The sequence below is a fragment of the Lepisosteus platostomus genome, chromosome 7 (assembly GCF_059453375.1).
Source record: "Lepisosteus platostomus isolate fLepPlt1 chromosome 7, fLepPlt1.hap1, whole genome shotgun sequence".
Classification (NCBI taxonomy): Eukaryota; Metazoa; Chordata; class Actinopteri; order Semionotiformes; family Lepisosteidae; genus Lepisosteus; species Lepisosteus platostomus.
The window spans coordinates 1,973,440-1,989,662 of NC_142617.1; the positions used below are offsets into that span (position 1 = coordinate 1,973,440).

The following is a 16,223-nucleotide window of genomic DNA, read 5'->3' on the forward strand; positions in this document are numbered from 1 at the left end:
AGTGTCAAGCCCTGGAACAGCTTTCAAAGGGTAAGAAATATGTTACTTGGAAAGACACATAATTCATGACAGCACAGTTTTATCAGAGTGCATGGAAATAAAGTATCATCAGCACAAAGTCTCACTCAGCCACATTTCTTGTGGTTCGTTTCGGTGTCTTACGCAGAAGAAGGGGTTACAACACAAGGGCTGGGTAATGGGTGCAGTTTAGTATGCCAAGTAAAGGAATTCAAAACAAAGTGTTTTTAAAGCCTTGCTTGCAACAAAGCTAGGCACTTCAGGTTAGTGGCTCTCGATCAGAGAAAATTCATTTGGTTCTGATCTGTGCTGCCACATTTGGTTGTTGCCAAGAGGAAAACGTTTTGTTTTTATAAATCAAAGCCTGAGAGATGAGGCCCCATACCAGGGCCAGGGATGATGTCATGCTGAAATGCAAAAACTCCAAAGGCAAATAGCATTCAATCTTATCAAATAAACACCTCTTCCTAAAAACAATCTGCGGGGAGGATATTTGTTTCATTTCTCACATCCTGAGCTCTTAAACAAAGGGGTTTGTGAGTGACTGAAAATGTGGTGAACAGAGATGATTCTTGTGCCACGATGCAATACAAAAAAAACCCCAGCTACAGTGAAGACATTTTCCATCCCCTCTGTAATAAAGCAGCTCTGACTTCAAGGTACAGGGAGTCCTTTAAGACAATGAAAAATCTGCAAAATAACTGTTCTATGCGTTTCATGACCTACATTATGGAAATGACCTTCAACCGCATTAGAAAAATATTCATGGTATTAAAAAAAGTCCATATAATTCTGCTTAAGTGTGGTCTAAACTATTTGTGTGATACACGCAATTACAGCTGGCAAAGGATTCTGCATGTACACTACAACTGCATTCTCTACAATACTACTATTAACATAAGTTCCAAAAATACTTCATTGATATCCCTGCAATCCACAAAACCAAAAAAAAACAGAGAGAAAATCCAGCAGCTAAAACACAAGTGAAGCGTTCAACAGACCAAAGGTTGAAGTTTTTAAATTTAATACAATCTGCAGGTGCAACACCTCTATGCAAAAACATGTGAGGGTGTTAGAACCTCTTACGCACCAGGTGTCTCTACATTATTTTTAAATGGAAGAATGTAATGGTAAGATAATATGTTTTGAATACAGCAGTAACACACACAGTTAATTCATTTATTTTACTAGTAAAGCAGATTCTTCCAATTTCAAACAAGGTCCCACAGCTAAAAACAAGAAAAAAACAGTTAAAAAGAAATACCATTTTTTAGTAACACAACCACTAGTAACAAAATAGAAAGGATATACACCCTATTTTACCTTTGACTTAGCATACTTTACAAAGGATCAGTTCTGCTGAGCTATGTTAACCTTCTGGGTACTGATATCTGAAAACAATCCACTCTTTAGACTCCAAATGTCCCCTTAAAACACCAGAACCATAACCTCACACACTGCTGCTGTGAAATATGAAAATATCAGGGTTCATTTCTGAATTCAGAACAGAATTGTGAATCACAGTGGTCAGTTTGAGGGATTTCACTGTTCTTTAGGGTAGGAAAACAATATCATAAAGATTTTTTGGTAGCTTTTAAATGTATAAAATAAAGAATATCTGTCATTCCTAGCTTCATGAATTATGAATTCCCAACTCCAATGAGACTGATCTGAGGAAAAAAAGCAACAATCATTTACTCTTTTAACAGCAGAAGAGGAACAGGATATTTAACCTGTTTATTATCTAACAATATTTAGTCTATTTGAACAATGTCACGGACAAACCCCTGCTATAAATCCAAGCCCTTGCTCATATCTTGTTTAGTTTGGCTGAACATTTCCAGGGTTCTTCTATAATTAGAACTCAAATCCATTTTTCCTTTTTAAGGGTAAGGCAGCATTCACTGTGACGCAAACAGTGTGTGCATCAATGGGATCTGTACAAGCTGACCAGCACTAGAAAGTTAGTTTCACCCACAAAGTCACAACAACCATAATCACCGTCAATATCGTATCAGTCCTGGGAGTTGGGCCAGCAGCTTTCAAAGCCTGCCAGAGCTGCTGTTTATGATCTGTGTGGGCTCATACTGTACCAGACCCTGTAGCAGACTATTTGACTAGTATGAGTGTGACGAAAACACAACCGGGATAAAGAAAGTCACATTTTTCAAATTCTAGGACAGCTTTTAGCTGACTGCAGACTAGCTCTCTTGTCACAGAGCAACCCCTTACTGTGATAGGAGAAAAGCCACCCGAGATCAGTCCCCTGAGTCCTTCACTTCAGTCTCCAGCGGTGTGGCCCATCTTCCTTTCCATGTCTTCCTCCAGGCATTCCACTGCATCCTCAAGTCGCAACTGTCAGTGACACTGAATAACGTACAAAACCAATCCCTGCAAGCTGGGGCGTGTCCTGCTCCACGCCCCCCCAGTTACTTCTTCTGGAAGAACCCCATTATGGAGGCCTGTTTAGTTCCCTTGTTGGCGGTGGCTGTGGTCTTCTTCTGACTCTTCCGGTCCTCCTCTTTCTTCCCAGTGGCGGGCTTCAAAGCAGCCGGCGGGTCGGGCCGCTTGTGACTGGACGTGCCCGAGTCCCCTTCACTGTCCGTGCAGGACTCACTTTGGTAACCCTTCTCGGTCACTGGAAGACAAGCAGAGTCCAGCCGCATTAAACCACTGGTGCTAGTGACACAGTGAAAAGGAGGTCATGAAAGAATAAAAGGACATTAATCTGCACTGAGCACAAAAGCAACCATTGTTCAGTGAGTGTTAAGACATTCAGGGCTGCAACTTTCCAATGACACCCCTACTAATTCCTGCGCATCCAGCTTAAATTCAAGCTGACCTGCCCAGGACCTTCTCAACCTCTCAATGGGTGACAATTTTGAAGGGATTCTGGACAGGTGACCCTGACTGAGCAGAATGGACAGAAGTGGGCAGGCCAGTTGGATCCAGGGCCAGTGGTGTTTACAGCTTTGACGATCATACAACCCCTTCAAGAGAATGAGGAAGACACACAAAGGATTGTGGGTATCTAGAAGAAATGAACAACACTGTTGTGGATGCTCAGCCTCTAGGGAAACTACATGACATTCTTCAGACATTAAGCTATTTAGGCCAGCATCTGTATTTGAAACACTTCATTATGTACTATACTCCCGAGGATTTTGTAAACCACATATGCATAAAAGTTAAAAACAAAAGCATTCTCCAGTCCTTTTCGCTCGAAGCGTAAGTAAGGAGTTTACTGGACGAAAAAACACTGCAAATGGGTCTGGTGAAAGTACAGATAGATCCAAGAAATGAAAATTGAAATTATTCCAAAATATGAGTAAAAAATCTGTATAGAAAGAACGCAATGTTGCTGATCTTGTGGCTGTAGGATGGGGTTCTGGCCGACAAGAGCACGCTGACCAGAGAGGCGCGTGTATGACCTGGAGCCACAAGCTGCGCGCTGCATGATTAGTTCATTCTCTTGACTATTTCCAGGGCACAGGCCAAGTTTAAAATAAATGGCATTTTAAACTGTGACAACTCCACATAATTTTCAAAGTTAATTACCTCTTTAAAAACTCTGGAGAGAAAAAAATAAATCAATGTCTTAATAAAAGAGTGTATGACACTGAAAAATAAGAAAGTGGGGAAAAAACTTAAATGAACTATTCTTAATTAGTTCTGCGTTTATACAGTGGCTTGAAGCTGTGGCTTCTATAATGAAATCAAACAAAACCACAAACAAATTGATAGCCTTTTCAAAAAATTTTGGTGCAGGTCCAAAAAATGAAAGAATTAAGAAAACTTACAAAAGATGTTGAAAAGAAAGCTGATGTGTTTGCGGATAAATGCATTTCACAGGATTTTGTGTGGGTTTGGAAAGAAACAGCAAATACCAATGGAGCCAAGCATGAACATTTGTCTTCATGACAAGAAATACAGCACTAACATGCAGGAAACCAAATACACCATCGGGGAAATCTGTCCTGATTCAAGATCAGATTTGTAAAGAGGAAAAAAAAGCCCTCTATGTCGAAATAGAAAAAACATGCATCTCAGTGAGGATTGCAATCTTGCAGTCAGCCAACGCCCATGAATTTCCATCATACTCCTTCTGTCGAAGTTTCTGTAGTCATGCATTTGGCACGTTCAATTTACAGAGCAGGCCCGAGGCCCCAGTTCCTTAACACCGACACTCTCAGTTTAAATCTGCCTTACCCATGCAGCCTTCATCGTCCAGAAAGGTACGAGACTTCAGCACCCTTCTCCTCTTCCTTCTCCTGACTCCCGAAGTGCCCTGGGGTGGAGACAGATGCCTTTATTGGGATGTGATTCTGCTCCTACAATTCTTCCAACAAACACAGCCCTAACAGTAGCTGGACGCCCATTGACTTTAAAGGCTTCAAGTGATCAGGCAAAAACAGTTAGATATAAAACGATAGGGATGAAATGACCCATGAAATTCGACTACATATTACTGAGAGAAGAAAGCAGATTGTGATTGACTGACTTGATACAAAAATCAGGGACACCAGAAAGCAGGAGGCTAGTGAGAGACACGATGGACCAAATTATACATCTGCATTACTCTTTAAGGTCCTGAACATTCGGAAGACATGACACGGGCCACAGGGCAAAGAGATAAACCTGTGTCTATTCAGGCCTTGCTTAGTATAGAGGGAGAAGCTGAGCATCATGAGTCTTGCCCAGCTCACTGGCTCTTTTTACCTGTACCTTCAGGTGCGTGACTGCCAAGCACCTGCGAAATACCTGTGTGTTTCTAGCTCTAAAGATGGAGCAGAACACAAAACCATTGTCAAGCTGGTTACCGGGCCTCGTGTAAATGAAAAGCTAACAGTTCAATTTGCAGTCAGTAAGAAGCATCCTGTTCCCTAGCTCCCCAGGATGTGGACCTCATGACATTTACGATTCGGAAGACCTGCACACTTGTGGATGCAATTCAGGAAAAAAAAAGACAAGTGGATTCAAAGACATAACAGATCAACATTCAGCGACGAAAAAGCAGGAAGCTTTTAAAAAGCATGCTTGCCTCAGACTGGGAGTCGGGCTCCTTCTTGACGTGGGCTTCAGGGCTTGGCGACGGTGTTGCCACATGATGTGAAGGAGGGGAGTCTGGGATCACTGTCACAGAAACAACAGACAAACCTCATCCCGCCTGCTGCCTTCTCCACCATTTTCCACGTGACAAACAGAAGGCACACAGCTGCCCGATTTATGATTAGTGCCTACAAATACTGATGTTTGTTGCTGGTATTCCACTTCTACAAAAAGCAAGCATATAAAACATGCCCCTTACAATGCCTCTCTTAGGGATAAAAAATAAAATTCTCACAATTAATACTGAATACTTTAATAACACTTAAAAAGTTACATATTTGTCTTTAGAAATAATTTCTACTAAACATTTTGGGAAAATACAACTAGTATTTAATGCTGAAGATAATGGGGATTCAAGTTGTGTACAATATGCCTAATTTCCTCTGCTGTAACAGCACTACCCTGTAGTTTCAATTTGTATCCTTGTTTATCTCTTGAGCAACATTTGTGCTTATGATTTAATTCATGCCGAATTTGATCAGGATAGGAAATCCGCGTTTAGTTTGAAGCACTTTTACACAATACCTTTCAAGCTGGCTGAGCCCTCAGCAGGAGCACTGGAGTGTGGCAGTGCAGAGATAAACACTAGAGCTGTCCTTCAGAGAGCTGCCTGAAGGAGCCCCGCTTCTGGGAGACGTCTCTTACCCTCATCGTCGCTGCTGTCTGGCTGCGGTTTCTTTATTCGGCGTCTCTTCTTCTTCTGGCTCTCAAACTTCTCATCCTCGCTGTCCGACACTTCCAGCCGCTTTGTCTTACAGCTAGAAGGGATGCTAAACAAAGAAAATGTGAAAGAAACAAATATTAGGGGACTTGTTCTACGGGAGAAAGGGATGAAACAGAAAAGTGTCGTAATGCTAGAGGCCTCTCCTAAAACTGATTAGTGTCGCGCATTTAAGAAGAAAAAATGAAGTCCTCACTTATAAAACATTTTTACGACCAGCTAGATTTAATGGCCTGGCACTGCTGAACACTGGAGATTTGTTTTTCCCCGAAGCTGTCTTCCAGGCGCGATAAACCTGTATCCCGCGCTTAAATTCTGCAATGCTCAAGGTCCCCCCCCCCCCAGACACAACGGTATAGGATTCCGATCTGCTCAAGTGCGTGAAAACAGCACTTGAAGACAGCAAACTCGCCCCGGCCGCAGCTCTCTGCACAACCTTTTACTGTCTTTCAGCCTCTTCCCCCGGGCCTCCGAGCTCCTGGGCTTCTCCTCCTTGATGTCCACCTCGGGCCGGGCAGCAGGACTCGCAGTCCGCTCCTCCTCCTGGGCCGGTGAAGACGCAGGTGCGCCGGCTTCCTCCTTTATAACTTTCACTTCCTTCTCAGCGGGCGTTTTGGCTTTACCTGCACGGGAAGACAAAGCCCCGTAAGGACGGCCAAGCAGCAGCCTGTGAACAGAGGGCACTATGGAGCTAGTGGGTAAGGGAAAAAAATCACTCCAATAAAAACTCACTCGTGGTCGCCTTTCCAAAGAAGTTATTCATGGCACTAGCTTTGCTGGGTGGCTTGCTTTTTGATGGCTCTGCCTGTCAACAATAAAACAAGATTTGCTCATTTAAGTGTAGTACGGCAATCCTGTAACACAAACAGGCCTAAAATTGGCTAAACGTTTGGATAATTTTCTTAATTTCATTGTTCATAAGGTGTGATAGCCCACAATGATTAAATCTAGCCACTGCAATGTCACACAAACAAAAGCGCACATACAGCTGCAATATCTTCTTTCACTTCGGTCTTCACTTCCTTGTCCGTCTCCTGAGACTTGGACGTGCTTTTAGCACTGAACATTCCCATGATCCCTCTGGGCGGCTGAGCAGCTGGTTTTGCCACATGAGTGCTGTGCCCGTTGAGCGCAGGCTTGCTGGCGGACTGCTGCGCCTCGGAGGCTGGGGGCATCGCTTGCGCCATCTCCTCCATGCGCAAGATCTCCGCGGAGGACAAAGGATCCGCACCAGCACATCGGATGGCACTGTGCCTAACGGACAGAAAGACTTTCATGAGCTGTCCGACCCGTGTTCAACTTACAATTGTCAAGACGGATGTCCCACTGAAACAATCAGAGTGAAGCACAACAGCCAAACCTGCCATCGGCACACGTAATCTTCCAGCTGTGAATCCAGAGCCCTCAACGGCACTCCACACTGCAACTTTACTTTTTCTGACCATCACTACAGTATATAACTTGTTTTGTGACCTTCAGTAAGATAAAGTCAAACTAGAATCATAAAGAACATAAGAAATGTTACAAACGAGAGAAGCATTAGGCATTCAGAAATTAACTGTTGACACGCTTCTTAAAAGAACATGATTGGGTTATTTTCCCCCATAACCCTATGGTTAAAGATGCGTCTCCTCTTCTTGGTTTTAAATGTATTTCCACATAGTCTACACTCGGAGCCCTCTGGTTTGCTCTTCACTGTCCATTCTGAAGAAATCCACTGGCTTGACCATGTAGGTCATGTAGCAGGTCCCCCCGCAATCTTCTCTGTCCAAGACTAAAACCAAAACTTCAGCTCCTTCAGTCTGTCAGTGTAGGATGATCACAACTCTAATTCTTTATTCAGGACTTACTTGCTGCAATTCTTTAAATTTTCTTTTACAGCATCGTAATCTGTGTTAAACAGAGGCCCACTGTCCTTCAGCACCGCCTTCTGAATGCTGTACACATGCACACTGGCAATCACTACCATCTTGGACTTGACAGCTGTAAAGAGTCAATTAAAAAAAGGACATTTGTAAGACTCCAGGGAAGAAAAGCTCAGGCAAAACCAAAACGCATTCCTGTCATTTGTACTGAAAGAGATTTTAACCTGAAACATCAGTTGCTTTTGAATAAAATCTTAAGAGCGGGGAACTCAGATTTCTTTGTAGGCCCCACAGATTTGACCCGGTCTAGGTTGTAACAAACATTAAGAGTCAGAACTGGAACCAGGTTAAATAAAACCAAATGTTTCTCCAACTTGCCTTCGAGCTGATCTTCTCTCACTACTGCCACCTTGTGACTCTGCAAAGAAACAGTTTTTAGTCCACAATTTTCAGAGACTGATAGGTATTCTGAAGGACAAAGATAAAAAAAAAAGATTCCTCTCAGATCAATTAGTGCTGAATTATACCACCGAACCTGACCAAGACTCCTCTCTTCGCGACTATGTGCTCTGACCCTGTGGTCCGGAGAACAGGAAGCACCTGAGCCATGCTGTCAAAGCCCATCCCACTGCTTCTTCCCAATAAAGGCTGCGTGAGATGCTAGGATCAATTAGCCACTAAGAGCCTCCTCTTATTTGCAAACTTTCTTATTAAACACGTGTAGGACCAGGCTCGTGTTTCCAAAGTCAGTACGACGAATGAGGCTGTGTCACGGAAAGCAAAGGCGTTTGAGGCGCTGTAGCCCTGCGGCAGCCTGTACAGATCATCTCCTCGGTTGTGTTTCTTCCTCAAATCCATGCTTTGATCTGCTCACCGTGCTGCCATTCTCCGTCAGTTTACCAGACACCAGGTAAGTGGCGTGAAGCTGAGACCCGGAGCTCTCCTTTCTCTTTTGGTCTAAGTAGTGGTAAAGCATTCTAAAATGAAGAACATTGAATTAGTACACAAATACAATAGCTGCATATTACTGGGATTTCTATGAGAATAAGTTACATAAAAACCTTGAGCACAGCAAAGGCGCTTTTATGTGAATTTGTTATCCACAGAAAACTCACTGCACAAAAGCATTACACCAGATTCCAGCCCCTAACATCTGATTTCAAACTGAAGTATAATTACATTACTTTTCTTAACCTTGTTATAAAAGCGGAGGTTGTTACCTAACGAGAAAAATGCACCCAGTCCGTTGATTATACCTGCTAAACTAACTTGCTCAGTGATGAATACACAAATTGCACTGACAATCTCCAAAATGCAAGCAGAATAAACACAATATACTAAAAATGAAAGGAGGGAAGTATTCAGATTGTGACAGTGATACAGGGTGGGATGTCACTTACTGTTTTGCCTGGTTGACATGAACTCCCAAGGTGAGAGAAAGCCATTTGTAGGTAACCTGAATGAAAAAAGCACTGTCAAGAATATTGTAACAGTACAAGGTAGCTGTCATGCATTCATTTAAGAATCACCCACTAATGAAATCTGAATGGGTGCCTCACTCAGAGCTGAGGGACTGTCTGAAATAAGCAAGAATTTAGAAAGTCTCATTAACAAGCTTAGAGTCATGAAAGGGTGGCCCAGGACGAGGTGCAGTCCAATAAACATTTCCCTCGATAATTTCTGACCAACATATAGAACAAATGGTATTCAATTAATAAAACTCTACAGAACACCCTTCAGGTATTGAAATTAGTGGACTACAGATCTCATGCTATTCTGTTGAACTCAAAATACTGCCGATGCCAGCCGTGAGGTCTGACATATTTTCGGTACATAGGTGTACGTGACATTTGCCGCAGGTCGCTAGGCTTTCAGACAAACTCATGTCAGATGTCCTTCTCCTATCGTTATTTGTGTTTGAAACTTCAGCTTAAGCCACATGTCCGTTTTCGACAGCCGACACTGAACACACCAGCACCTAATTCTCGGAGACCGCTTCCGTCTTTGTAACACAACGCAGAAAAGCCTGCTGGCCGTTTCACGCCGTTACCGCTGTTCGTTGATGTAGCATAACGCTTGTTTACGTGTTGTAGAAAACAGAAACGTCTCCCTCATTCATCGCCAGCGACTACCATTAACTTGTGGATGTAGGTGCTGATTTATGTCGATAGATGCGCCCGACCACCGCGAACCGTGGGCAGTTTAGCAAAATGCACGAACAGCGACCTTCAGGCTCTGAAGGGAGCGCGGAAAATGAATCCACTTAACAAACCCGTACTCACGATTTTGTTTTGATCATGGATAAATTCATCAATGTTGTCTAAGTAGAGGTCATCCATAGCGCCCACTCCGTCGTCTGTCCGGGTCGTATTCGCACCACCCCTACTCTGCCGAGCCGAGCTCCCTGTTTCAGGCGGGAAAGACTCTCAAGCTCTGTTTTTCCTCATCGCGTCCCCATGCGAGACTGGAGTTCAAAGGTGAAGAGGTCGTTCCCTTAGAAACGGTAAACAACTTTCTATACGGGGGCCCGCCTGGGTCAAAATTACCTCTTCCACTTCGCCTTGCCGCGAACTCCATTTTACCGAGAATCGCAGCTTTCCATTAAATCCATTGCCTGCTTTTTCGTCTCTGTATCCCCCCTTTTATCTTCCACACGCATTTTCTTTTTCTTCTCCGTTTCAACCCGGTTTCACCGTCGAAACTTTCGCGGTTTCCTTGTACTTTTCAGTGTGACAACGACCTCTGCAAGTTCAGCTGTGCAGCTCTCACGTTGATGCCTGCAGTTCTTCACTCAAATAGTTTCTGAAACATTCTAGTTACCTCTAAAACTTTTAACATATTATTTATTATGTAAAGCAGGTTTTACTAGTCCTCTTAGAGAAAAGTAATTAAGGACTGAGATGATGATTATTATTAATAATATTATTATTTTGCATATACAGTATGTAGCATAGAGTTCTATTAATATCATTACTTTTTCCATTCTAGTTTTTTTTTCAGACCAGAATGTTAAAAAATTAAGCAATTTGTTACACATTACCAAACATTTCTTCAGATTGAAGCATGAACAAAGCAGAAACTGAATGTGAACAAATGAATTACCTGAGGCCTGATGGGGGCATAACTCAATCATCTAAAAATAACCATTCATTTACATAAATGTGAATGTTTACGGAATTTTACACAATTGTGGAGAAAGAAATTTGAGAGACAAATAAAGACAAAAAAAGGGAAATAATTTTTATTGTAGCATTAAGTATTTACTAAATGGAAAGTGACCATTTTAATAAATGCAATCACACAAACCCAGCTCAGATGGTATTTTAAAAAACATAAATACTACAAGCTTTATGGTCTAAAGCACTGGGCCTTTTTACGAAGGTATATGTAAAGGTGTATAAGATACCGTATGTCTCACAAAAATAAATGACTTATTCAGATCTCTGCGATTTCCTTCTTTAGAGAGAGACAATTACATTGGAAAATGAACAAATAAATCTTGTCTGACCTATGTTAGACATTATTTTCTTTATGTCGGGATTTGTAATGAACAAACATTGCATATGTTCCAAGCAAGAAGCTTCACTGAGACAGTATATTACTACTATTGTCCTAACACGTAAACAGAGGTGCCCCCCAACTTTACAGTATTGGTTACAGGAAAAACATGGGGAAGAAAATGCTCTGGTAATGACAGGTTGAGACACATGGGAAAATGGAATATCTGTACCGGATCTTTTGAAATACTGCTAGTATCGTGAATGACTTGAAAACAAAGCAGGAACACAGTCATGTTCAATATTTAAAGATTCACTTTGGAAATCCTGAACGATAAGAAGCCAGCTGGAAAATGGAAGCTTCTGGTCCTCAGAAGATATGAGACACACAGCATCTGAATTGAAAAAAAAAAATACAGCACTAAGTAAAACAACTACTTTAAGCAGCACTTGATCATGGTTGGAACTGAAACGGGGGTTCTGGTCTCTTCTGACATTGTTTTGTCCATTGATTCAATACCAGAGAGGTAAGGGTTATGACAACTTGCATGTACTCTAAGAACGGGGAGCAATGTGGATTCAAAATTAGTAACACCGTTCACAGAACTTGATATTCGAACACATTAAGACACTGGAATACTTCATTTTGCGCCATCTCTTTTTAATAAAGAGCATTTCTGAGATCCAACCACGTTGAAGCCAGGTCTGTTTATCGCATGTGGCTGTAGATGAAGAAACGCGACAAGAGCCACCTGTACTCACACAAATCCTTTGTCACAGCCCAGAGGTCCGAAGGGTAACTCCTGAGGCAGACATGCAGTACGACAGACCCCGCTGTAATTTGAGCACCCCCAAGGAAAGCTGGATCCCACCTCAGCCCCATCTGGTGAAAAAGAGGATTAGATTGTTTTTTAAGATTCAGATTCGTTTGTCTTAACAAAAAAAACATAGTACTGTAACTACAGGTACAACACTCAATATATTGTCAATGTTTAGCTTGTGTTCAAACCTTTCAAAACTGCATGTGGAGGTTGAACGGGAACTTTATAAGGAAGAAATTAATAGCAGCGTATCCAGTAAGTAATCTAGTCAGATCATGAACATTTTCACGACACTACAATATTTTTAACATTTCTGCTGAGCCTGTGATCTTTTCAAGCCATGAAAATGCTTAATATATTGTGCTGCAATCATCAATGCTACAGACAACAGTTCTCTCCTTCCGCCGAAGTTTTCTTATATAAAACCCAAATAACACAATAAGCGATAGTTAGAAGAACTCACGCGTCATGGTTAGAAATGCCAGGAGCACCAAAAGGACCAAGCACTGACAGCTCATGGTTGCCTGCTTTTGATGACACTTCAGTGCTTTGCTACAAGTCCTAAAATATTTCTGAGAACTTATAGCTCCTTAGAAAATTTACGTACTGGGGGAGGAGGAGTAAATTTAATTTGTCATAAGTCATTATTTATGGGGGCCACGGGCAACCTTCAAAAGGTACAGTAGTTTAATGGAAAGAGTGATAACTGTAGGCCGTTCCTAATTAGGTTTGGTGTGGGAACAAGGCCTTCATTCCTAAGCGCGTTCTTGGCAGTACGTCCTTATACAGTGTCATGGGACACTGGTTTCTAGAGAACAGAAGACTCTATGTGGAGAAAATAAGTTTCACCTGATGATAAACACATGATCCCTCTCACTGTCTGGTCCACAGTGCCACTCTCAAGCGGCTCTTTCTGTAAACGGATTAAGAGTGAGATTAGCAGACTTGAGATCATTGGCCTTAGGCCATTTGACACAGAAAATAGCCTTTATGTTTTCTGAACGTTTTCCTGATTTTCTGAATCTTCAATTTATTTATATTAATATTATAAATAAATATAATAAATATGATTAAACTCTTCCCCCAGATCTACCGTGTGTCGATGCAGGCAAAACAATTGCATGGAAAGCCCGAAAGCTTAAAAAACTTTTAATTAGAAATAAACAGCTACTAATGTATACTATGTTTCTAAAACTTGAAATAAGCAGGACAAGACCAGTTACATTGACGTCACCACAACAGCGCCACCCCCTGCCGCTGTGCAGCAGTAGTGTCAAAACACTGTGTTTTGTCAATAAAGTTAATAATTTCAGAGGATCAGCTGTCAGAGTATGGCGGCATCCATAGGACGGATAAGTCTGTCCGAGCAAAAATACTGTAGGTAAGTTTCTTTTCTGATTTAACTCATCTAAATTTATTCATGTTTTTTTTTGTTAAGTTGATATTTTAAATGTCTACTTGTGCTGTCCGTTTTTAAAAACAAATTTGCCTTAGATTTGTCTTTTGTAAATAATATAATTTTACTTTAGAAGACAATTTACACACACACACCTCAGCGTGTGTGATGTTTATAAATATAGTTCATCATAAGTTTTATTCTGAGCCGAAGTAATAACACGGGCCTTGATATTTCACTTGTGATTAATCACTTTTTTATTGAATATTGCTTTTCCCGGTCTGTCGTCAGGGTTATTAAAATTAAATACCATGTAGTTTATCAAATGACAGTGCTTTGCATAAAATCACACACTGGAACTTTTTTTTTATAATGATATAAAATTCGATTCGATCTAATGTAGATGTAGTTGTGTAATGAAATTTGGAGTCTTTGTCTTATAGCCTTTTCTTTGTGTGAGTTATGGTATTATGAAAACAGCGGCGTGTTTTTGTGTTTTGACCTGCTGGAATTATGCTTTCTTTTGTAGGTCCGGGTTATGAGTGACGCTGAAGGCTTGTGGGTGTTTGTCAACAGTCTGGGGGCAGCTTTGTTTTTGCTTATCGTCTGGTACCATTGGGTTGCCACGGTGAACAGGACTGAGTGGTGCTCGCATGAACACTTCTATGACGCGAGACCAAAGCGTGGCTTTAACAACCAAGGGCAAAGACATGTACACACAAGGCTTTCCTCGTCGGACTGAGGTCTAATGGTACGCAGGGGATGTTGAGTTTTGCTGGTACAATAAGGGACAATTAAAAAAAAAAATCATTTTAAAGGTTCGTTAGAAACTTCGGAACAAGCCTTGAACGTGAGTCTTTGTTCCACGCTTTGCTGCACCGTCCACAGCGCTTATGCAGAGTTAAAACTACACGTCCCAGCGCGAGTCATGGCTCTGCGGAGAGCTGCTGTCCGCGTGGTGAACTTGGGCCGCGTTCCCTACAGGCTTGGCTTAGAGATGCAGCGACAGCATGTCCGCCAGCATCTGGACGCCCTGTCTCAGTCCACCGGCCCCCCGCCGAACACCCTCCTGCTGTGCGAGCACCCCCCGGTCTACACCACTGGCATCAGGCAGGGCCCCTACCCCGCGCAGGAGGAGTGGCGGCTGAAGGGCCACGGAGCCGACTTCTTCCGCACGGACCGGGGCGGGCTCATAACCTTCCACGGGCCCGGCCAGCTGGTGTGCTACCCCATCCTCCACCTGGGCTGCTTCCGGAAGAGTGTCCGCTGGTACGTGTGCCAGCTGGAAAGGACGGTCATCGGTCTGTGCGGGAAGTTGGGGATCGCGGCCTCCACGTCTCCGGACACGGGCGTGTGGGTGGGGGACAAGAAGATTTGTGCCATAGGTAATTCCGGCCCTTCCTTCTCGACTCCAGTTGCAGTGTGAGGGGAATGCATGCATTAGCTGCTAGTGTGCAGGACAGACTTAGATCTTGTTTTTTTTTAAATGAGCAAGGGCATCAATTCAGCCCTTACTTTTTCAAGCAGAGTCAGATCATAAGTGAAGGAGTTGAGGGATAATGAGAAACCTAACCAGAAGTACCCTGTTATGAGGTCAAGATGCTTCTTCGATAAAGTGTTGGTGGTGAAAACGATGTGTTATGTGCTCTGTCATCTCTAATGGCAAAATGTTTTTCAGGCATCCATTGTGGGAGATACATCACCTCTCATGGCTTGGCTCTGAACTGCAACACTGAGATGAGCTGGTTTGAGCACATTGTACCCTGTGGGATTGTGGGTAAAGGAGTCACCTCGTTAAGCAGAGAACTGAAAAGAGATGTTACAGTAGCAGAGACTATTCAGCCTTTTCTAGATGCCTTTGCAGAAGAGTTCAACTGCATTCTGTCCCTGGAAAACATAAGAGATCATAAAAGCCATCCAAGTGAAAAAATACACGTATAAGAGTGTGCACTGTCTGTTTTCTTCTTTCATATCAAAATGCACACCTTCATAAAATGTTTAAAACATTTCAGGGCATAAAAAAAACTATCTAGAATGAGAACATCTCAGTTTATTCTTATATTTTGACAAGATTTTTACCCGCTAAAATTAACTCCAGTCTTGTCAATCTTTTTTTAATCGGGCTGTTTTCAAAATTGAAATTATTTGCTTATATAATGGTTTCACTTAATGTTCTATTTATTTTAAAGCATTGAAATAATCAATCACAGATTCTGTTTTGTCATTTTCCATACAGTACACATCACTTTAGAATATAGATACTGTACTGCCATCTGGTGATGAAAAATTATATTTTTTTAATGAATGTACTGTAGCCTCTGTATTTCACTGTTTGTAATGTTAATGTGAATAAGAAGACACCGTAAAAATAAAACTCTCGCTGCTTTTTGTTTAACACGTGGAATTTGTATTTCTGACCATTCTGTTTTGTGGTAAAATTTGAGTTGTCATGTCTTTTCATTTTATCGGCAACATTGGATTTATAAATTTTGCATTTCAAAGCTTTAGGACGTAGAAGACGAAAGGAAACTTCACATACGTTAGGGAAAAATCCGAGTATAATGTATGATTGATTTAAAATTTAAAAGTCTGTGTGATATTCAGAGGTTAGATTAGAGCTTTAAATCAATAAAACAAATTTCCATTACTGTAAATTTACATGCCTTTTTGTCTGGAGATATTGGACTGGTAACCAAAATTTTTACTAAAACGAATGAATCTCTTATTATTTATTATTACTCAACTCCTGAACTCTTGTTGCTAAGGGAAGTTCGGTTCAGTTGTGGCATTGTGGGG

At 41.8% G+C, this 16,223-nt stretch overlaps 3 protein-coding genes across 4 annotated transcripts; 1 reads left to right on the plus strand and 2 right to left on the minus strand.

Annotated features, from left to right (window-relative positions):
• Positions 1–1,025: 1,025 nt before the first annotated feature.
• Positions 1,026–10,189, minus strand: pold3 (polymerase (DNA-directed), delta 3, accessory subunit). Its single transcript, XM_088638478.1, has 12 exons — positions 9,996–10,189; positions 9,114–9,169; positions 8,588–8,690; positions 8,092–8,131; positions 7,699–7,831; positions 6,835–7,102; positions 6,581–6,653; positions 6,285–6,471; positions 5,773–5,897; positions 5,065–5,151; positions 4,228–4,311; positions 1,026–2,656 (listed from the first exon to the last, which is right to left on the minus strand). Exons 1-12 carry the CDS (start codon positions 10,050–10,052, stop codon positions 2,448–2,450), a joined length of 1,422 nt encoding a protein of 473 aa, XP_088494604.1. The 5' UTR covers positions 10,053–10,189; the 3' UTR covers positions 1,026–2,447.
• A 739-nt stretch (positions 10,190–10,928) lies between these two features.
• Positions 10,929–13,427, minus strand: defbl1 (defensin, beta-like 1). The gene is made up of 3 exons (XM_088638487.1): positions 12,495–13,427; positions 11,973–12,093; positions 10,929–11,605 (listed from the first exon to the last, which is right to left on the minus strand). Exons 1-3 carry the CDS (start codon positions 12,547–12,549, stop codon positions 11,581–11,583), a joined length of 201 nt encoding a protein of 66 aa, XP_088494613.1. The 5' UTR covers positions 12,550–13,427; the 3' UTR covers positions 10,929–11,580.
• Positions 13,339–15,822, plus strand: lipt2 (lipoyl(octanoyl) transferase 2). Of its 2 annotated transcripts, none has more exons than XM_088638485.1 (3): positions 13,339–13,412; positions 13,957–14,812; positions 15,106–15,822. In XM_088638485.1, the coding sequence occupies exons 2-3, from the start codon at positions 14,356–14,358 to the stop codon at positions 15,366–15,368; spliced, it is 720 nt and encodes a 239-aa protein (XP_088494611.1). In that variant the 5' UTR covers positions 13,339–13,412; positions 13,957–14,355; the 3' UTR covers positions 15,369–15,822. The 2 variants fall into 2 exon arrangements, with proteins under 2 accessions (XP_088494611.1, XP_088494612.1); XM_088638486.1 differs by having other exon boundaries at positions 13,343–13,408.
• Positions 15,823–16,223: the final 401 nt, after the last annotated feature.